The sequence below is a fragment of the Peromyscus eremicus genome, chromosome 16_21, assembly GCF_949786415.1.
Source record: "Peromyscus eremicus chromosome 16_21, PerEre_H2_v1, whole genome shotgun sequence".
In the NCBI taxonomy this organism is placed as follows: Eukaryota; Metazoa; Chordata; class Mammalia; order Rodentia; family Cricetidae; genus Peromyscus; species Peromyscus eremicus.
The window spans coordinates 63,182,514-63,205,371 of record NC_081432.1 but is presented as its reverse complement, the minus strand read 5'-3'; the positions used below and the strand labels follow the sequence as shown (position 1 = coordinate 63,205,371).

The following is a 22,858-nucleotide window of genomic DNA, read 5'->3' as shown; positions in this document are numbered from 1 at the left end:
AGGTGGCTCGCTGTCCCCTCTGGACACCAACTGGAGGAAATGTTCAGTGCAGACCTTGTGCTTCCTGTCAAAGCCACTTGCAATGAACCTGTGTGTGCTGGGGGTGAATGGAAAAGCAGGCATTAGGAGCTAGGGAGATGGCGCGGTGGACAAGAGCGCTTTCTCTGTAAGCGTGAGGAGCTGAGTTTGAACCCCATCATCCACATAAAAAGCTAGTTATGGCTGTATGTGCTCTTAACCCCAGCAGTGAGGGACAGAGACAAGAGGATTCCAGGAGCTTGCAAGCCAGCTGGCCTAACCAACGTAGCAAGCTTTCAGTTCAATGAGAGACCCTGCCTGAGAAAATGGGGCAGAGATGATGAAGGAAGAAATGGCGTTGCCTCCTGAGAGCGTTGGATCTGACTGATTAGGATGTGTAGCCTGAAGTGCTTACAGAGCACTTGGTTTTACTTACTCAGCCCTAACCAATTCTAGTGTGCCTTTGTGTTGACCATGGAAATGACTTCCCTGGTCTGTTACCACAGTTTGATTGTCCATCATGGTCTCTAAGATCCTTCTATTTCTGGCTGCCCAGTCTGGGTGGAAACATGGAGTGTGAATCCTGCCCCCTCCATCTCCTGAGTTACGGAAGCATTAGAGCTGCCTGTAACAGCATTTCACAGCTAGACCAGTAAGGCTCCAACCTTCTCTAGGCAGCAGCTACAACTTGCACATACTGCTCTGCAGTGACAAAGCCACAGGCCAGGAGCACGTGTGCAGGCAAAGAACATTCCAGAACCTAATGCCAGAGGCTGTGTGGGAAGCAAAGCATGTTAGTTTGTTGCTATGGTCAAAAAGTGTTTAAACTCTCACACTTTCAACTTATAAATTGTTTATTTTAAATGTAGCAAGTTAGGGGCTAGTGAGATGCTCATTGTACAAAGGTGCTTGCTGCTAAGCCTGAGAACCCAAGTCGGACCCCTGAAACCATGAGGTGGTAGGAGAGAACTGACTCCTGAAAGTTGACTTCTGACCCCTTGATATGTGTGCCGTGGCCTGTGTGACTCACCCCAAAATAAAAAAAAAAATGTAAAAATAATTTTAGTAGATGTGAAGGACTTAGATAGATAACTCAATTGGAAAAGTACTTGTCATGCAATTCTAAGGACCTGAGTTCGATCTCTAGCACTCATGTGAAAATAAAGAAAAAAGAAAAGGAGAATTAGTTGAACATGGTAGCATGTGCCTGATCCCAGCACTGAAGGGGCAGTGACAGGAATGTCCCTGAGGCTTGACTGCCAGTCAGCCATGTGAGAACCCCTGTAAAGAAGGGGGTCAGCTCCTGAGGAACAAGACCTGCAGTTGACCTGGCCCACACTTGCACAGTACACACATGTGCATGCACACACATATGTGTACCCACACATGACATTATTAAGTTATAGCATGTGGCAGGGATTAAGAAAATACAGTCAAGGACTAGTAAATGCCTCGGCAGGTGAAGTGCTGGCTGTGTAAACCTGATGGCGTGAGTTCAGTCCCAGAAACCACTGTAAGGGTGGAAAGAGGGGACCTGACTCTACAAAGTTGTCCTCTGACCTTTGCATGAACACACTTCTCATACGTCACACACACAACAACAGTAAAAGAAGAAAATACACGCATGACCGTCAGCAGCTTCTCTGTGCTGTCGTGATGCTGACCTCCGTGCTTGGGGTTTCTCTCTGGTCCAGGATTTATAAAGGCTACATGATTCCTTAGGGACCGCAAGTAGGGTCGTGTACCCGTCCTATGGGTGGAAGCGCACTGAGTGATGTTTGAGAGCCCACTCTTCAATCCCAAGCTTTTGATTCCGTGACAGGGCAGATGATTTAATTATTTGACTTTCAGCTTCCTATCTGTAAATTGGGGGGCGGGGTCATCACAATGCCCTCCAAAGGATGGCTGTGAAGATTGACTGATATACTATCTAGAGAGCACTCCGGCATGGACAGTCTTAATGATGTGAGATTAGTTATTATTCATGGTGTTTTCCACGTGTACTCTAAGTATGTCACCATGTCATGTCAACAAAGTTGAACTATGCTTCCCTTAGACTCAGTTTCCCATTTGGGCTATGGGGTTGAAATACTATCCTTCCATTTGCCCAAAGGTCACATAATAGCAGGGCCAGAAATGTCAGTCAGTGGATCTGCTTAGCCCCAAAGGCGGTGTTCTGTGAGGGAACCGTCCTGAAGCATGGTCCTGGGAAAAGGCTGCGTGTGACTTCTGTGGCTATCTCCAGGGGGTCTGAAGTCCCAGGAATCTAGGCTAGAGATGACAGAGTGTTGGAAAAATTAAATGGGAGAGTTATCATCCAAGGTGGATATACCAGGGAGATTTGCTCTGACCTCCACAAGAATACAAAGGACTGGAATCTTTACTCTATGGGCATCCTTTCCCCACCCCTACCCATGTGCAGGAGACCCTGGGTCCCCAGATCCCCCATTGCCTCAGTTTGCTCCCCTCCCTGCCATCCTGACTCAGTTCCCCATCCCGTCCTCTCTCTGCCCCCCACGTCTTCCTTTCCAGGACCCAAGTTTCTCTCCCTAGCTCCTTCCTCTATCCTACATATGCTCTTAAATGTACACACACACACACACACACACACACACACACACACACAGAGCGGTTGTTTCCACCGTGAAAAGAATGCGTCTGTGTTGGCTTTGGCCAGTTGCCTACATCCCTTGCTGCTGTGAGTTTCCCAGTCCAGCATTCCACATGAGGGTCCCTGGCTTTTGGAAGGCCACAGGAATGTCTCCTCCCTCTTGACTCTGGCCTAGCCTCCCCTTTTCAGAGTTTAAGAAAACAGAAGTGAGGAAAAGGTAGACTGTCTCAAATCTGAGGAGGAGCCGTATGTAGCAGGGAGTGTTAGGATGGTGGCCTGACAGGCCTCTGGACAGGTGAGAGTAGGCGACTGGGAGATCGTTGCTCCAAAGACAAATGCCGGAGAGGAGACAAGGATTCTTGGAGGAGGGGTTGTCAGTGAGGAGGGGTGCTCCCCCATTCCTTGCTTGTCCTCTGGACCATCAACACGGTGTTACAAGGTTGCTGGTGCAGTGTGGGCTTCTAGAGACCCTAGCACAAGCGTCCAAAACCATGGGACACTGCTTCCATCGAGGAAGCTGGAAACTACACATGTATGGGTCAAGGGCAATCATAAAAGATGGGGACTCTCCCTGGCCCTGAGCAACAGGAAGTTGAGGCAAGTTTTGCTGATCTGAGCTGAGTCACTGCATGGGGCCAGCGTGTCCCAGCTTTTGGCATGTGTCCACTTTCTGGTAATCTGGGAAAGTAAGAACAAGTTCCTGGGAAAGAAAATGGCCATCTCAGATCCAGGGAGCACGCTCTATGCACAGGCCCAGATGATCCCACATGTGTGTGAGCCACAGTGTTTCTGGGGACTCCAGTCAGAGAGTGCTCCAGGCATGCACGGTGCCCCCAAGCACTGCCTTTTGTTGTATCCTTCTGAAGAAGCATGGCCCCTCCTTCCGTGTGTGCCCCAACACTCCAGTGCTTCTAGTGGTTTCTGAGACACCTCAATTGGCCTCACATGGAGGGAGGGACAAGTAGGAGGTTGCCCTCTAGAACACTGAGGAAGCGGGAGCTTGGAGAAGGGTGGGTGTTGTTGGACCCCTTTCTGGAAGTATGAGAGCCTGGCCACTGTAGCCTATGCCTTTGGTCTGCCTGTGGGGACAGATGGGTTAGGGGACTATTGGCATCTCTGTCATGGAGGAGCTGGGTCAACCAGAGGTTCTTCTCCTTACCCTGAATCTTAGGAGCGTGTCTCTGGTACCGTGTGGAGTGAGATTGATGACATGCAGGTATTTCAGATTCTGGACCTGGAAGATTTTGAAAAAATGTTCTCAGCATATCAGAGGCACCAGGTAAGACCATATCCTCTGGTCTCTTGGATCTTGACTTTCAGCCTTCACACACACACACACACACACACACACACACACCCACACACACCCACACACACCCACACACACACTTTGTATTTAAACCTTGCCTGTTCTCTCATTTCCCTTTCCCCCTCTATCTTTCCTTCATTTTCCTTCCTCACAGATATGCTGAGTGACTTTATTAGTAGTAAGTTTCCATGTTCCTGTCAAGGGCAAAGAGATAAATAAGAGCCGCACAGTCCAGTGAGGGCTCAACGCGCCTTTTCTAGGGATGGAATGGTATTTTCCCTCATTGGAAGCCGACTCCCAGACTTGGCCTCTGTTGAGCACTGTTCTGTTTGGTTTGGGAATAATAGACTATACCTAGAGGCCACTGTAGTTTTCAGCCCACACTTCCCACCATCCCCCCCCCATATACTCCCTCACACACTTACACACAGGCACACACATGCACACTCACACACTCACTCACCCACACATACAAGCACACACACATATACAATGCACACACACATGTACACAATGTACATACACATACACACTTTCACATATACACACAGACACACACACACAAACACACACACACACTCACACACCTACCTACAGAGAAGTTAAAGGTGTAGGGAAGGTGATGGATGCTGCTCCATACCACTTCTGAGGATCAAGCCTGGGCCTGGGGCCTGCTCTGCTGAGTCTGTGTACATGGCCAGTCCTCCAGCCACAGAGGGGTTGTGGCTTGTGGCCAGATACAGGTATAAAATGATAAGCACTTGTAAGGACTGCAGGGGTACCGATTGTCAGCCCTCATCTTCCAATACTGAGCAACTCTGAAGATGGGAGGGGGCTCTGGAATCTGAGTGCAACTGTCATGCCTGGGGGCCTTCCCCCAGGTCCACTTGGTGAGGAATAGCACAGGGGCTCTATGGCCCTTGCTTCCTCTGTGCATCTGCTAAGGTTTGCACATTTATTCCTTCATCTCTGCTTGGCCCAGGACACTGGTCTTGAGGACTTCTGCTATACTCAGGGGCCCTGAGCCCTGGTTGGTGGCTAGGTGCTGAGGCCTGCCTCCAACAGTCTGCAGAGGGTCCCCTACTTTGTTTTTTTGCCGAGTCTAGACCTGGAGATGACTCTTCACGGGGTAGTCAGGGCCAAGGCCTCATGGGACCTAGCCAAAGGAATGGTGTGCAGTTGACACTGGCCCATCTTGGGGTTCCAGATAAAACAAATGGTTGTTTATTTGATTTAAATGTGGGTGTCTGTGACATCTGATCCTCTACTCTTAATTCCAAGCAGTGTTTTAGCTCACACTGTGGTTAGGCTGGCATGCTCAGGGCAGTGGTCGAGGCTGCAGGGAAGAGTCATGTGAACACCTGTGCCCTGAGTAAGATGGGGGTAGGGTGTATGGATGTAGCAGATATGGCAAGCCCATGTCTCCTCTTCGTTTGTGATGGGATTCTGGACTGGCCTCTCCAGACCCCAAGGCCCTAAGCTGGGATAGGAGACAGCCAGGAAAGAGTTCATGTGGGGCTTGAGACCTCCCAGGCTGCTGGGAAGAATTAGGTCCGAAAGCCATCTGATCTGCCCACTTCAGGCTGCTGAGCCCACTCGCTCACAGCTCAGCTGGGCTCCCTCACATCAGTATCTAGGACCCAAGTCACAGGAGTCAAGCTAGAGCAGTCCCAGAGGCCAAACTGACCTGGTTGCTACCTCTCCATACCTCAGGGCCCCAGGCCTTGAGCCACGGGCCAGAGAAGGTCCTGAGACCTCTCTATGTCCTAGTAGGTTCTGAGCTTGTGGCTCCAACTCCATCAGTGTCAGGAAGAAAGACATGGGACAAGCTGTGCTTCTCGGTCCCCTTAGACATCAGATAAGCAAAGGGAAGGGCCAAATTCAAGGTTGCCTGCTTTTCCTGCCCCAGAGATCAGGATTTTCACAAGCTTCTGGTTCAAGTTTGTGTTCTGATAGAGGAATTCACCAGGGTGGAGGAGCACCCTCTATCCCCTCAGCAGAGGCGGGAAAGAACTAGTTCTCAAAGCTTGGGATCCTAGTTCTCATGTTTGGGGGCTACATGGCTCCACTGGGCACCTCCCGGGTCCCACAGTGGCAGGCTGCCTGGTGTTTGCTTGCTCAGCTTCTCCGAGTGCATGCCTGCCTTGGGCAGCTGCCCATGACTATCTCTGGGTTCCTGTCTCCTGTTCCTGGGACACAGTAGACAGAATAGATACCAAGGATGCCCACATGTGTCTTGATGTTCCTGAGTCCCCAGCCTATTGACTAACATTGTGCGTGTTTAGCTCTCTCATGGCTGTGGCTGCTGCCTGCCTAGGAGCTGCTAACTAACATGATTCTCAGCAGGTGAGTTACTCTTGTTCCGTCTCTTACCCACTGTCCTGGGCTGCAGCCTGGAACTGGGTCCATGAGAGAAGGCTTGCCTGCATGGCCTCCAGCCTTTATTACTCATCCATGTAGGGTGGCGTGCAGGAGGGTCCCCAGAGAGAGAGAGGAAATATGAGAGATGGAGGGCCTCCAAGGAGACCTCTGCCAGCCACGGAGGCGAATGTCCACAGAATGGAGAATGCTTCTAGGTCCCTTGTGTCACCTGCCAGTCCCAAGGCAAGGCTTTCCAGCATGACTACACATGTTGGGCACCACACAACTCCAGAGGGAAAATCCACAGACAATGGCGTGCCTGGCAGGCCCTGGAGTTGTGTGCCTTGGAACATGTGCTCTGGGAAAGTCCCTAGAGTCATAGCTGTGTGATAAACAGGCTCCCGAGTCCCTGGTCGGGGAGGTCCAACAGGAGAAGGTTCATGAGCTTTGATTTTGCCTACTGGCATCCCAGAAGGGAATTCAGTATGGATTCTGCCTCTGTTTTCCCACATTACCTTGTAAAACCCTTTGGTCCTGGCATATTGAAATAGACTGGAAGTCTCCAGGAGTTCGAAACTATGGCGTTACGGGGGTTTGGATCAGCTTCTCATCATAAGCTCAGGGAGGCCCTGGGTGAGTGTGTGATAGGCAACACCATATTGCCTGAAGCCACAGAGCTCAATTCCGGCTTCCATTTCCACAGCTCCTTTCCTGGGTTTCCAAGAGAGGCCGAATTTGAAGAGGGGGTACCCTTTGCTACCCTCTACCCTTCCTAGCCCAGGCTAGTCATAGATGCTCTCCTAAGAATTGGTGGTTAACACCTTACCTTTCCCATCTTCTCTTTCTCTTTCTCTATGTCCACTGGGTCAGGGGCATCCCCACACTGAAGGAAGGGTGGGTCTGGGAGGTGGGCAAGATGATCGGGAGCACCTACCTCAGTAGTCCCCATTTAACTCATTTGCAGAAAGAACTGGGTTCTACGGAAGACATCTACCTGGCTTCCCGCAAGGTCAAAGAGCTGTCGGTCATCGATGGCCGGAGGGCCCAGAACTGTATCATTCTTCTCTCCAAGTAGGTACTCACCTGTAGCAGGGAAAGGCACCCCCAAGGAGAAGCCCAAAATGGGAGGTAAAGGGGCTGAGATTTGGATATAACTCTACAGGAGAGTGCTTGCCGGCCTCCCAGCGTGCACCAGGCCCTGGGTTCATCCAGAGCACAGCAAAACAACGCACATGACAGCTGAGCTGCAGGCCCCGGGGAAGGTGGCCGAGGGTCAGTGGCGATGTTGGCCTTGCCTCTCTGACTTCCCCAGAGGACAGGGGGATGGATGCTGGTCTAGACCTCTGTCCTGCAAGCCCACGTGGAGCCGCAGCATGGGCTCTTCAGACAGGAAACTGCCCTGGCCATGAGGCTCTTGAGGAGCGGGCGTCTGCCAGTGGTGCTACTCTAGATCCACGGAGGGCCCACTTGGAGAGGCCGGGGAGCGGCATGACCTCAGCCTGCAAGCATTTCCCTGGGCTTTGGAACAAACAAGCAGTATCTGTATTAACAGCACGGCTTCTGTGTGGGGGCCTCCCCCGGGCAGGGTCAGGGGCACCGCCCCAAGCTCTATTCTTAGTACTGCCTACAGCCTCCTCTGGGACATCTGCCCCCTCTGCCCTCCCACAAGTTCCCTGGCCTGAGTTTCTGCCATTGAGGGGTGGAGGAGTGCTGCTTCCCTAGGGTTCTGGGTGGGTGTGTACGTGGAGGGGTGAAGAGGGACTGTGTAGGTGGTGAGCAGGGAAGACTGATGGGAGCTGGGTGGGAACTGGGCACTGTCAGAGACGCAAGAGCGAGACTGTTCCCCCAGAGTTCTGCTGACACCCTGCTCTGTCCTCCCATAGAGATGCTGAGGATATTTGAGGCAGGAGGGAGGGGCGGAGGAGGAAAAAGGCCTGCCAGAATGCCTCTGCCCATCCATCTCAATCCCACATGTCTCATCAGCTCTGACAAAGTTCAAGCAGGCATCAGGGACTCGGGCTTCGATGAGAACTAGAACACTCATTAATGACATATGGAGTGCATCGGATGTCCTCTTTATTAAAATTAGACTCTATTATGAAATTGGCCTGGGAAGCCTGTGTGGAGGAGGGAGGAGAGAGGGTTCAAACTGGGGCTGTCGAGGAGAAGGTGAGGGCCAGGCCAGGCTGCTCAGGGCGGGTTTGTTGCAGGTTGAAGCTTTCTAATGAGGAGATACGCCAGGCCATCTTGAGGATGGATGAACAGGAAGACCTCGCTAAGGACATGCTGGAGCAGGTGAGGACCCTCAGGAGAGGAGAGGAGCCCAGCCTGGGGCAGCCTCGGCCCAGAAAGGCTGAAATCCGTGGGTCAAAGAGACATAGATCTGGAGGCACTCACGTTTCCAGAAACTTGCCGGGACTAGGCTTTCTTCTAGGACAAGCCGCCAGAGAGCAGTGCGGCCCCTGCAAAGTCCCAGGAAGGGTCAGGCGGCAACGGTCATTTCCTCCTCAGATCTCTTTCACTTTAAGACATTGTGTCCTTTAGGAAGACCTGGGACATGGCAAACAGGCATGCTGCCAACTGGGCTTTATTAAAATGAAGAGCACAGTTGCCTAGCATGCTTGACGTCCTGGGTTCCATCCCCAGACTGGGCGTGGTGGTGCCCATCTGTAATCCCAGAACTGGGGTTTGAGGCCAGCCTGGGCTTCATGATACTCTATCTCAAAAGAGGAGCTGGGCTGCTGGAGAGACAGCTCGGCAGTTAAGAGCACTTTCTGCCCTTGCAGAGGACCCGGGTCCATTTCCTAGCACCCATATGCTGGCTCACAACCACCCATAGCTCTAGTTTCAGGGGCTCCGACTCCCTCTTTCTACCTCCGTGGGCGCCAGGCACACACATGGTACATAGACATACATGCAGACAAAACACCCATATACATAAAATAAATTTTAAAATCTGGAGAAGAAAAAGAGCCAGTGTCAATCCAAAGGATGCATTTTGCCTCAGGTGATAACAAGCCCACAGTGCTGACAGTGTTTTTCAAGTGGACATATAACAAATGGCTTGGATTTGGAGTAAGGAACGCTACAGATAAGTGAGAAAGTGGCAAAAGCCCCGTTTTGAAACTGAGCTGAAACCAGTGTTTTACAGAAGATGATACCTGGCAGCCTGTGATCATATGAAGGGCCCCAGTGTCAGCAGTCACCAGAGAAGACAGCCAACCATAGAAAAGGAGTGTCACGGACCCACACGTTAGCTAAGATTAAAGACTGACGGTCACATGTTGACAAGGGTGTGGCAGAACTGGAATTCCCACTCAGCTCACTTTGCAGAGCTATTTGGCATGTGTATTAAGGCTAAACATACATCTGCCCAGGAATCTCACACTTAGGCACACACTAAAGAGAGGCCAATATAAATATTAAAAGACGTATATAGACATAATTATAATAACTTGACTTATTAAACCTCCCAGAGGGTGAGAAACCTAACTGATCATTAATTGGAAATTGGATAAACAGACCATGGTACATTCCTTCAGCGGAATACTACTGAGCAGTAAATAAAGATAAACTAGTGATATACGCATGGGTGAATCTTAGATGTTATGTTGAGTGAGAGAAGGCAGATGCAAATTAAACATAGTGAGTTGGCTCATTTTCTGTGGCTATGGCACAGAGTTTACTGGGCTCATAGTTCTGAAGGCTGGGAAATTCAAGAGCATGGTGCTGTATCTGCTTGGCACCTGGTGAGGTGCTGGACATCATGGGAGGAGACAGAAGATGCCATAACTTGGATTTCTCTTTCTCTTACCAGGCCACTAATGCCACGACTAGGGCCCTGCCCTTGTGACCTCATCTAACCCCAATTACCCCCACCCAAAGACTCTACTGCCAGATGTCATTAAAAGTTTCCATATGTGATGTTCAGAGGGATACTTTCAAACCATAGCACAAAGACTGGAGAGGTACTCAGAGGTTAAGAGCACTGACTTCTCTTACAGATGTCTGGGGCTTAGTTCCCAGCACCCACATGGAGGCTCACAACCCTCTGTGACTCTAGTTCCACGAGATCTGATGCCCTCTTCTGGTCTCTGCAGGCACTGCACCCACATGATGCACATACTCACAGAAAATACCTGAGCTCACTATATAGTCAGGCTTACCTCAAAATGGATGTGTAGAGCAGATTGGCCTCAACTCTCTAGGTAGTTCAAGCTTGCCTTGAAATTGGTATGTAGCCCCGGCTGTACTTGAATTCTTCATTCTCCTGCCTCAGCAGGCCCTTCCAGTATTGAGCAGAGCAATGCGTGAGCCTCTCTGCACTTCACACTGTATGCACTGCTCAACAGCTTCCCATCTGACTTGCATCTGCCCTTGACAGCTCCTCAAGTTCATCCCTGAGAAGAGTGACATTGACCTCCTGGAGGAGCACAAGCATGAGATTGAGCGGATGGCGCGTGCAGACCGCTTCCTCTATGAAATGAGCAGGTCAGATGGGCACTGGATGTAGCAAGAGGAGCAGGGGTCAGGGTTCGGCTCTGCCAATGGGGCACCGGGTGTAGCAGGAGGAGCAGGGGTCAAGGTTTGGCTCTGCTAAGAGAGAAGGATGGTCCAAGTGGGAGCTAGAGCTGCCTCGGAGCCCCGGGTCCACCTGTGACGTAGCCTGCCCTGTCCACAGGATTGACCACTACCAGCAGCGACTACAGGCCCTCTTCTTCAAGAAGAAGTTCCAGGAACGGCTGGCAGAGGCCAAGCCCAAAGTAGAAGGTAGGGCTGGGGCTTGCAGTGCACACCTGGAGTGGGGACATGTCCCAGGTTGATTGGTGGCACAGAAGGAAATTTCTGCCTTACCCTGACCCCAGAGACATACCCAGGTTAAGGATAACATTCAAAACTATGACCTTACATTATTCAGCAGGGTTTCGTGTGTCCTAAGATAGCCTCTAGTTTACTATGTAGCTGAGGCTACCCTTGAACTCTTAATCTTCCTGCCTCCACCTTTCAGGTGATGAGATTACAGGAATGACCATCAACTTGAAATATGATTATTATGGAGAAATGCTCTTGTTTATGTTGGTGTATGTGCTGACCACATGATGCTTTCCTCTGCCTAGCATTGGCTCCCCAGGGTAGGGCGTCAATTGACTTCTGCCCCAGCCTGGGAGAGGAAGGACCAGGAAATAGGAATATAGCCAGCACCCATCTTGGAGCCTGGCATGCAGTCATTCACCATTTCCTATTTGAGAAGCACCACGTTCACAAAGTCTATTGGGCATGTCTGCTTACGTGCAAGCTCACCAGGAAGCAGGCCACCACATAGACCTAGAGGTATCCGGCTTGACAGAGAGTCTGGGTGATACAGGCCTTCTCCAGATCGCCATTTCTGAGAGCCATGAGGAGTGTTGTGGCCATGTAGATGCCTGCTGCCCTTCCAACGGGTCCCTTTTCTCTTGTCTCTCACTTACTGTGTCTGAGAGCATATCCTTGTGGCTGCCTATGGGGGTAGCAGAGGAGCAGGACTCAAGGGGTTGTGGGGAAGAGTGGAGGGCAGGATAGGGGGGCAGATATGTGCACCCAGCAAGGCAGAAGCAGGAAAAACTGCTTGGGGTCTCACCTGGGGGTAAGAAGACTTACAGGGCAGAAAGAACAAGAAACCATCTTGGATGCTCAGGGTGCCAAGCTGGAGCCATAGCAGAGCATGGGCGCCCCCTGCTGGACACTCTCTGAGATGCCTAATTCAGAGAGCAGGTTGGGTCTTTCCCAAAGGGTACTTAGGGATTTCTGGAGTAGGAGTTTGTAGAGATTAAGGCAGCGGGGTTCAGTATGTACACATGTACATGCAACAAGGGACCTTCAGCTTGTAATGAAGAATAGAACATCCATCTGCCTCTTCACCTTCACTCTCTTCCTATTGCAAATTACTTTGGGGACGTGAGGCCAAGGTGTAGGTGTTCAACTATTTATGCCTCTTATCTCAGTGGAGCAAATGTCCATGGCCATTGGAACTATGGAACCAGAGTAGCTTAGGCACTGGGAAGGTTTCCTCTTAGACCGTTAGGTACTCCAAGGAGATGTATCCAAGCTCTAGGGCTCAGAGGCTCCATAAAGCCTCTCTTTAACATCAAGCTGCACAGAAAAAGATGTGCTGGAGAGAACAGCTGTGGGGACGTCACACTTCTCTAGCTGGGATCCAGATTTGTAGACACCCTCCACTATGGATGGCTGCACTCCTTGAAGGCTTTTGAGCCAGGGTGGTGAGAGATGCCTGAAGACATACACACAGTCACGTCCGTGTGCAGGGCTGTTCAGGAGTTGGGCTCCTTGAGATTCCTCCTTCTAGCTGTTCCAGAAGTATTCCCGAAGTAGCTAAGATCAAGCCTACCTCAGCCGGGTGTGGAGCCATTGACACCCACCATCTCCTCCCCCAGACAGGGCTCCAGGTGAAGTTACTTTAGGGCATTTTACCAAGTTTGACAAATTTCCCAATTCTGTTTTGAATATATTCTCCCTATGAATACATTCATTGCTGAGTATACTAAATTTACCAATTCTCATTACAAGTAGATTCACTAAATATAGCCTGGATGAATGTGACTGCAAATGTAATATTCTTATGAATGTATTCATGAATGTATTATTCTTGTGAATGCCTCTAAAATGTCAGCATCACAGACGGGAGTTTTCTCATCTCCTCTGATTTCCTTTCAACTCTGATCATTTTCTGTTTTGCCAACATTTTTAGCATTTTTAAAGGATATTCCTTTGTAGATTTTTCAAACAACCAACCTTAGAAAACTGCCTAGTCATATAAGTGGCTGAGGATTTTTGCAAGTAAGTTTTCTTTTCTTTTCTTTTTCTGTTTTTCAAGACAGGGTTTCTCTGTGTAGCCCTGGCTGTCCTGGAACTCACTCTGTAGACCAGGCTGGCCTCGAAGATCTGCCTGCCTCTGCCTCCCGAGTGCTGCAATTAAAGGCGTGAGCCACCACCACCCATTTTATTTGCTTCTTTGAAAATAAACTTTTATTGAAACATGGCACATACACAGAGGGACCTGAAAATTATTACAGCTGTTTGCACTGGGCAGTTGGGGTGTGATCACTATCCTGGCCATGCAATCAACCCAGGTTAAGAAACTGAAGGTCTCCAAGCCCTGTACCCCTCGTGTCCTTTGGTTGCAAGCTTTAGCCTTCACAGCTGAGCCATTTCTTCAGCCAAGCCCCACACCCCTTTGAGACACAGCCTGACAGTCTTCAAACTCATAACAGGGGGTGTTAACTCATAGAATGTGCAACGCGTGATCTAAAGACTGTGGAAACCCCTCACTTCTCATTTTTATAATATCTTCTCCACAGTTACATTTTTTTAACTGACTGAGAACTTCTGCAAACATTTGGCCTGGGGTTTTCCTTTTTATGTGGTATGTGTTTGTGTTTGTTGTGTGTGTGGCATGTGCACACGTGTGTACGATGCACACCCATGTGCATGCATGCAGAGGCCACAGAAAGATATCAGATGTCCACCTCTCTCTATTTTGGCTTTTGAGACAGTCTCTCTGTATCCGAAGCTTGTTTGGGCTAGACCGGCCAGCTGGCTCCCGGGATTCTCTTGTCTGTGGCTCCCCTCTTTCTCCAGCACTGGGGTTACAGCCCTATGCATGGTTATGCCTGGCTTTTTTTGTGGTGCTGAGGACTTGAACTCAGATCCTCTTGCTTTCATAACAAGTGCTCCCACCCACTGGGACATCAACTTCCAAGCCCCAAGGGCTTTTGTTTTGTTTTCATAACAAGCATCTTCAGGAATGTCCTGTCTGCATAGCCAGAGACCACCAGATGGTTTGGTCTTCCTACCGCTATCTCAGAACCCAAGGTGTCGTCTGAGGATGGTCCCTGAGGTTGACCTCTGGCCTCCACATCTGATGCGCACATACCTACCTGCACATGAATACATACACATGCACATCCACGTGAAGATACATGCACATATAAAATACAGAATTTTAAAATGTGTCAGAGCTCCAGGAAGCACAAAATCTGTTAGGTCTAGAAAAATAAAACTGCCATATTCAAATATGTATTTATTAAAATGCATAATAATCTTTATGTACATGATAAGACAGTCCAGATCATTCTAGGGGTAGTCTACTCTGAGGGCAGGGTAGCTTTGTCCTGGGGGGGGGGGAGAAATGGAGGGTCCCGAAGAGAACAGGTAGTCTCTACCCAAGAGTTGAAAAGGTAGCTCCTTTCATAACCCTCCTGAGAAGCCAGGAGCTCTGCTGCCCTGGCTCAGTCTGTGCAGCATCCTGAGCTGTCTCTCTTCCCCCAGCCATCCTGCTGGCCTCCCGGGAGCTGACCCTCAGCAAGCGCCTGAAGCAGATGCTGGAGGTGGTCCTCGCCATCGGTAACTTCATGAACAAGGGGCAGCGTGGGGGTGCCTACGGGTTCCGGGTAGCCAGTCTCAACAAGATTGCTGACACGAAGTCCAGCATTGACAGGTGGGGACTCACGGGCTTCCTCGGCCCTGTCTCACTCTGTCCTGACGTCTCCCTACCCCTCTCTAGCCCTCTTCTCTCTCTGCATTCGGGTTGCCTTGTCCATTTTAAAAATATTTTGAAGAATTGTTTTAGTGTGGGGCAGGGTATGTGTGCATGCGTGTGTGCATGTGTGTGTGTGTGTGTGTATGTCTATGTCTGTGTGTGCGTGCGTGTGTGCGTGTGTGTGTGTGTGTATGTCTATGTGTGTGTGTGTGTATGTCTATGTGTGTGTGTGTGTGTGTGTATGTCTGTGTGTGTGTGTATGTCTATGTGTGTGTGTGTGTGTGTGTGTGTGTGTGTGTGTGTGTGTGTGTCTATGTGCCCGTGGGGCCAGCAGAGGGCACTGGATCCCCTGGCACTGGAGTTACAGGCATTTGTGGATGCTCACGACCAAACTGAGGTCCTCTGGAAGAGCAGGAAGCCCTGTTAACTGCCATCTCTCCAAACAACTCCTTGTTTCTTCCTCTCATCACACTCCATCTGGTTTCATCAGCCCCCTCTCCTGATGTAACTGTCACCCACAGGAACATCTCTCTGCTTCATTACCTGATCATGATCCTGGAGAAGCACTTCCCCGACATCTTGAACATGCCCTCGGAGCTGCGGCACCTATCAGAAGCCGCCAAAGTCAAGTAGGTGGTCTCTCCATGCTTTCTTCGCCTGTGGGCGCACAAGCTGGCGCCCCTCACTTGGGGGGACACTGGGAGTGGGCAGGGTCTCAGGGTATGCTTTTAGAAGACCCAGACAGAGATAGCTGGCTGGTGCAAATCATCTTATTTCAGAGGTGATTCTGGAAAACACCAGAAGAAAAAAGTAAGCCATGTGTAGAAAGAATGCCTACAACAGAAGCATTACTGAACCAGTTACACTGAGGACAAATGGAACTTAAGCCTGACATGGAAACAGTATAGACTAGAACACCCTCTGTGCTTATCCCATGGTGGGGGGAGGAGTGGGTTCGTCATGCAGCACACTGGCTAAGTGTCCTGGGGTGTAAACATAACTCTAACAGGCAGAGGGGGCTGACCAGAATAAAGAACACTCAGCTGGGGACTGGAGAGATGGCTCAGTGGTTAACAGCACTGCCAGCTATTCCAGAGGACCCCAGTTCAAATCCCAGCACCCACATGGTAGCTCACAACCATCTATAACTTCAGTTCCAGAGAATCCAATACCCTCTTCTGGCCTCCTCAGGTACCAGGCACACACGGGATACACACTTATATGTAGGTGAAACACTCACATATATAAAATAAATTTAAAAATAAGCACATATATTTTAAGCCCGGTTGGTTGGAAGAATGGGCACTTTCAACTGTAATGGGCAGGGCATCCACAGCATCTGCTAAGGCTGTCAGACTTAGTCTGGGATCGGGGGAAGCCAGACATGCTAAAGCTAACAGGTATCCAATGCCACTGTGTGTGAGATATTCTGTGCTATAACAAAACACCTGAGACTTGGTAACTATAAAAATCTGAAGTTATTTGACACATGACTCGGGAGGATTGGTAGTCCACTGGCATGGCGCCACGATCTGCTTAACATCTGGTACACTACAGTGTGGCAGCCGCATCCCAGGCTAGGACAAATAACAGGAGCCACAGTGCCATCTCAGAGCCTCCCCCTCAGGACTGACCTCATCAAAAGTATCCCTCCAGAGCTCCACCTCTAAATACCATCAGCACAGGGCTGTGGAGAGACCCCTGTTAGATGATGGTGAACACTGCCCAGTGGTAATGAAAATAAATAACCCCAAGCCAGACGCTAGTGTGAGAAAGCTTCTGACAGCACTTGGGAGACAGTGCAGCAAGTGGTGTGAGGGGCTGAGGGCCAGACCTAGAACCCAAGCAGACAGACAGACAGACAGACAGACAAACAAAACAGGTAGATAGTGCCTAAGAGAGACGGCTGAAGTTGTCTGCTGACTTCCACATGTGTGTGCATGCATACATATGCACCTGCACGCACACACACACACACACACACACACACAGGAACTATGTGATACACAGCGTCTGTAAGGATCCATGGAGCAGAGCTTTCACCCTGACACTTACAGACACCAACAGGCACATAGGGTGGTGATCTTCAGGGGCCTAAGAGGGGCTGGGATGCAAGGCCACCATGCTTCAAGCTGCCTTTTCCCCGAACCATCCTTGGCTCCTCACACCCAGAGCTGACGGGTGTCTTCCCTCCCCCTGTCTCCCCACAGCTTGGCAGAGCTGGAGAAGGAGGTGGGCAATCTCAAGAGGGGCCTGCGAGCAGTGGAGGTGGTAAGTGAGCCTGCTGGGCCCCAGTGGAGGCTTCCCACGGAGAAGCCATGTTGCTGCCATCACTGGACCCAATGCCCCGCCCCCACATCTCAGGCAGCAGAAGCCCCGTGGGATGCACTTCGATGACCCAGGGCGGCCGGGGGGTGGGGGGGGGGGACGGGGAGGGGAGGTAGGACAGCCGCACAGTGGACAGAGCCTTCGGGAAAAAGCGATCCACCTTCTTGGGGATTTAGACATTTAGACCCTTACAGAGACTGTCTCTATGTCACTGAGCAGGGAGATGTCCCCATGACAGACTGAACCCTAGGACTGTCACATGCTCATGTTTGATCATAGTGAATGCAGAGGCTGCGCTGCCTACAGGAGGCATACAGCAGTGTGGCTGTGGGACCGCCATCCCCATGAGATCCTGCCTTACATCTTGTCCCTTCATGCATGGACTAGTGGGGGCTCTGAGGGTTCATTCACTCACTGAGGAGAATTCTGGTATTTGAGTCCCTGAGGTGGCTAAACAAATCCATCAATGGTGTGGCTTTTATAAGCAAAAGACATTTACCTCTTGTAATTTGGCAGGGTAGGTCATTCAAGATCAAAGTGCTAGCAGGTCTGATGTCTAGTGAGAGCCTGGTCCTCGTGGATGGGACTTCTCACTGTGTCCTCACCTGCTAGAAAGGACACACTTCCCTGGGGCTCTTGTATAGGGCCACTATACAAAGATTCTGACCTATGACCTCCTCACTTGACAGGAGTGTCCAACCCATGACCTGTAGGCCACATGTGCCTCAGGAGAGCTTTGAACGGGGCCTGACACAAAACCACAAACTTACTTAAGACATTATGAATTTTTTTATGATTATCTTTTCATAACTCAGTTGTGTACTTCTCAAGGGTGCACTTCGTAGATGACAACATCATGTCAGATGTTTGGGTGCACCTGTGAGGTCCCACCTCCTTGCTTTGCCTTAGGGGTTAGGATCTCATACAGGAATATTGAGAAGACACAGACCCTGGATCCCAGCACTGGGTCTCTGGTCATGCTACCACCATTGCTGTTCTCATGGCTTCATAGCTGATGCATTCTCTGGGACATCTTCAACTCTTTGTCCCTCACACTTGGGAAATGGAGACTTTTCCCAGAATTCCCATGAAGGAAGAGGGAGGGTAAGAGGAGAATTGATTCAGGCTGAAGTTAAGAATTAGAGAGCCTTCTGTTGCTACCATGGGTGACAGCTTCCATTTTGATGGTCCTGGAAAGTGCTCCGTAGAGTGTGGACCATAGCCTAGCAGCAAGATTTCCCAGACAATGCCGCTTGGCCCTGGTCATACTTCATTCAAAAGCCGTTAATGAAAGGACAATGGTGGTGATGGGTTAGGGAAGGATGTGAATAGATGTACAGACTAACAGCTCTTAAAGATGATATTACCTTTAGAATTGTGAACCCAGGTGTCACCTTTTCCAAAGGCATGTGTGATGTCCTGTGGCTAATGAGGAGCATATGGTGGCCCCTGATCTAAATCATGCTTTATCCTCCCTTCCCAGGAGTTGGAATATCAAAGACACCAGCCACGGGACCCAAATGACAAGTTTGTCCCTGTCATGAGTGACTTCATCACAGTGTCCAGCTTCAGTTTCTCAGAGCTGGAGGACCAGCTCAATGAGGCCAGGGATAAGGTAAAGGTGGCCCAGCATCCCCCACTGGTCCTCAGCTCATCTCTTCCAGGACTGGTGTTTTCACCTGGTCCTACCATGGACAGGGACAAACCCAGAGCCTCAGAGCCTAGGAATTCCTCTCCCCTCTCTCCTCCAAGGCAATGACAACCTCAGACTACAGAGATCAGGCTGCACTTTGTAGGTATCCAGGCACCATAAGCATCATTTTAAATTTTAATTTTGTGTATGTGTGTGTGTATGTTTGTGTGTGTGCTTTTGTACACATGCATGTGGAGACCAGAGGACAACCTCAGGGGTCTTTTCCTCAGGAGCCAACCACCTTAGTTTTTGAAACAGGGTCTCATTGGGACATGTTTCCTGGATGATATGATATGAACTGGGTAGGAGAACACAATGCTCAGACAAAGTCAGAGTGGTACCTGCTTCATGTCCACAGAGCTGGTGGCTTCTATCTGTCACCCCATTTAACTGTCACAATGATACCATGAAGCTGATTCCCATTTTACAGGTGAAGAAGTTGAGTCACAGAGGGGCTAAGTCACCCAGTGATTAGCTGGCCTGTGAGGGCCCTTTCCAATCGAGCCGTACAGCGCCTGACCTTAGATAAGTCTTCCCCAAGTCACCCTCTCCTGGTCTCACACCTACAATATGAGACCCAGAGGTGGTGCGAAGGTAGACTATCAGGTAGTCTCAACCCGTCTCCCCAGAAGTCAGCCTCGTGGTTTTTGTGGGGAATAACAGGGTAGGGACAGAGAATGGATCACTAGTGAATTTTGGATCGAAACGTTCACGGGTGAACCCTGGGGTCTGAGTCATCTGTGCCATGCCTACAACCCCCTGGCCTGGACTGGGCTCAGTTGGGAGCTAGCCGACTGCGGGCTTGGCTTACCATGCTTCTACCCGTGTCTTTACAGTTTGCCAAGGCACTGACACACTTCGGGGAGCAGGAGAGTAAGATGCAGCCGGATGAGTTCTTCGGCATCTTTGACACCTTCTTGCAGGCCTTCTTGGAGGCCAGGCAGGACCTGGAGGCCATGAGGAGGAGGAAGGAAGAGGAGGAGCGGAGGGCACGCATGGAATCCATGGTGAGGGCTGGGCCTGGCTGGGGACAGGATGCGGCAGAGGCGGGTGTGTAGGGGATGCTGCTTGGACTTGTGAGATCAAATAGGCACGTTAGCGGCCGCTGTTAGCCCCAGAAGAGAGAGACATCTCCCAGCTTGGGGGGGAGAAAGCCGAGTAAGGTGGGGGAGGGGAAGCGGAGTGGTCCCTGGCAGGTGAAACGTGTCCGGGGCAGGGTAGGCTTGGGCTGGGAGAGCACCCAGGATGCAGAGGGCTGCAGGACGCGGGCTTGTGTCCTTCAGTCGCCTCCTTTCCACTCTCAGTTGAAGGAGCAGCGTGAGAAGGAAAGGTGGCAGAGGCAGCGGAAGGTCCTGGCCGGTGGCACCCTGGAGGAGAGTGGAGAGTTCGATGACCTGGTGTCAGCCTTGCGCTCAGGAGAAGTTTTTGACAAGGACTTGAGCAAGTTCAAGCGCAACCGCAAGCGAGCAGGGACTCAGGCCCCAGAGGTCACCCGTGAGAGGGCGATAAGCAGGCTAAAGCATTGACTTGGGGGCTGGGGACCGGCCACATGGCGGCAGACCTGGAGACAGGGAGCAGGGGAGAGGATTTGAACAGACGCAGCAATGACTCCAGTGGTTTGGAAAGCTGACTTTGGGAGCCCTGGGCTGGGTCCCAGGGGCTGTGTGTGGCTAGACCGGGTGTCTCCCACACTGACACAGGACCGTGTCTCATCTCCCCTTTACATTACGCATTCGCATCCTGTCTCTCGCTCTGCCCCTCCCTCTCCTGGCCATCATTCTCTAAGACTAGCATGGACATCCCTGGCAGGCCCTGGGCTTTGGCCAGGAAATCCCAGGCCAGAGAACACTGTTCTCCACACCTCATGTTGGCACAGAGCTGTTCAAAATCCAGGAGACCACATTCCTTTTCAGACCTCTTGTACAGTGTGTGGTGGTGGAGTGGGACCCAAGAACCAACAGTAGGGACTCTAGGTGGCTCTCTGAAAAGACAGCTCAATGGAACATGGATCTGAGACGGAAATGAGGGGCCTTATGTGTTCTATCGAGATATGCTCTAGCATGTTCCAGAAGAACACATGTAGAAAGGGACCAGAGCCAGCAAGTGAGTTATCTGCCTTTTTCCTAGAGCAAGTCCTGGGGCCTCTCCTCTCCCCGCGGTCACCTTCATCCCATCTACTAAATCTCCTGTCCCCAAATTCTTCTCTGGATTGCAGAACTCTGGCCCGCCGCCAGCTTATAGTGTGGCTCTGGTAAGGAGGGGTGTCCAAGAAAGACTCCCTTCATCACCTCACCAGGCTCAGGCATAGGGACCCCAAAGCAAACCCCAATGCAGCCTGACCACTGTCCTGGAGAGACAGTGACCTGAGTTCCCAGCAGTTCCTCACCAGAGGACAACACTCCAATGCGTCACTCCTGGGGATCTACCATTCCGCTCAGCTGACCCCTTCCATGCCACGGTGGCCTCTCAGTCTCCATCTGAGGTCACAGTGGAGCTCCGTGTACTTGGCTGCAGCTGGCTTTGGGAATTGTTCCGGAGGGCTAGACCCACCTCCACGTTTGACTGTCATTCTGAGGGAGACATGGAGCCAGATGGGGCTGAGGAGAGCAGGCAGGAAAAGCTGAGATGAGGATGGAGGAAGAGTTGTGTGGGAGCTCACGTCAGGGCTTGCTCCTACATCTGTGCTCAGTTTGGTTCCTCAGCCTGACTTGCATGGGACCATCCTGGCCCTCCTCCTGTTCACTCGTCTGTTCCGCCCATCTTCAGTTGTTGTTGATGGTATGGGTGGCAGCACTACTATATCTAGGCAAATGTTCTAAATGGAGCAGGGTAAGATCAATTCCATGAAGGTTCTTATTATCCAATGCACCTCTGTCCCCTCCCATCCTGAGACCAATCTTGCCTGATTACCACCCACCAGCCCCCGGCTCTTCTCCTCTAACCGCCTGGCTCAGGGTCATGCCAGTGGCCGTGGATGCTCACTCCTGTAACTGCCCACCTTCTGTTTTTCTATATGAGATTCCCAGTGGGTGGGGCCATAGTAGCTGTGGGGAGGAGAAACATGGCATTAAGCTGGGCATGTACACTGGCTTGAGAGGCATTTCAGCAAGTAGAAGACAGCCCAGTAAGGGTGGGAAGAAGCCAGCCTAAGAGGGCAAAGGGCTTCTAAGAAGAGTGGCTATCAAGAATGGAGAGGCCGGAGCTGGACATCTTCCCATCTTCCAAACTGCCCAGGCTGTCAGCCTAACATGCTAGGGGCAGGAGACAGGCATGCTGTGTTCCGGCCTTCCCAAACACCACCAAGACTGGACATGCACTAGGAAAGACAAGGAAGATGGACGTTCTTGAAGGAACACATCGGATCCTCAGAAAAGCCATTTGGCATCTCTCCAGAGCCCAGCCTTCTCACCCCAAAGAATTTTGCCTTGTCTATTTATTATTTTCCAAATCTGGCCAGTGGCTCTGGTGCTATATGTCTTTGTAACCAGATTTCAACAGTGCCTTGGAGCACAGACCATTGTGAGTGACTCAGCAGGAAGTGACTGGTGCCGTGGAGGTGGACAGGCTGGTCCTCAACGTTAAACGAAGTCTACCCCAGTGCCTTCCCACCCGTCTTGCCCCTGTGGGTCAACTGCTCCAGTTAACTTTGTGCACAATGTAAGATTCGTAGTCCAGCCAACACATCCTTCTCAGCAGAGGCCATTCCCTTCCCAAGTCGGAAGTTTGTCTGGGGGCGGAAGGACAAAACTCTCCAGGTAGGTGGAGATAGGCATGGGGTCTTCACATCCACTCCTATTGACACCAACTCGGGAGCTGTGACCATCTCCCTGGGACATCTGCCAACCTTCATGCCAAGGCCACTCTCAACAGCTGCTGCAGAAGACAAATAAGGTTCATATGTACAGAACTCTACAGTGTCCTTTTTACCCGCACCCTTTTATAAGAATATATTGTAATACTAAAAACTATTAAATTCATCCCCACCCCCAGCCTGCCTATAAA

The 22,858-nt window shown here is 50.8% G+C and overlaps 1 protein-coding gene across 1 annotated transcript in view; it reads left to right on the top strand.

The window, feature by feature from the left end:
* Positions 1-22,858, top strand: part of Daam2 (dishevelled associated activator of morphogenesis 2) — a 57,329-nt gene extending 34,471 nt beyond the window's left edge. Inside the window, exons 15-26 of the mRNA XM_059244119.1 lie at positions 3,801-3,908; positions 6,399-6,542; positions 7,264-7,370; positions 8,510-8,594; positions 10,684-10,790; positions 10,981-11,069; positions 14,625-14,793; positions 15,357-15,464; positions 17,046-17,106; positions 18,647-18,778; positions 19,693-19,863; positions 20,161-22,858. Of these exons, the coding sequence (XP_059100102.1) occupies positions 3,801-3,908; positions 6,399-6,542; positions 7,264-7,370; positions 8,510-8,594; positions 10,684-10,790; positions 10,981-11,069; positions 14,625-14,793; positions 15,357-15,464; positions 17,046-17,106; positions 18,647-18,778; positions 19,693-19,863; positions 20,161-20,382 (1,503 nt within the window). The 3' untranslated portion in view covers positions 20,383-22,858. The remainder of the gene's footprint in view (positions 1-3,800; positions 3,909-6,398; positions 6,543-7,263; positions 7,371-8,509; positions 8,595-10,683; positions 10,791-10,980; positions 11,070-14,624; positions 14,794-15,356; positions 15,465-17,045; positions 17,107-18,646; positions 18,779-19,692; positions 19,864-20,160) is intronic.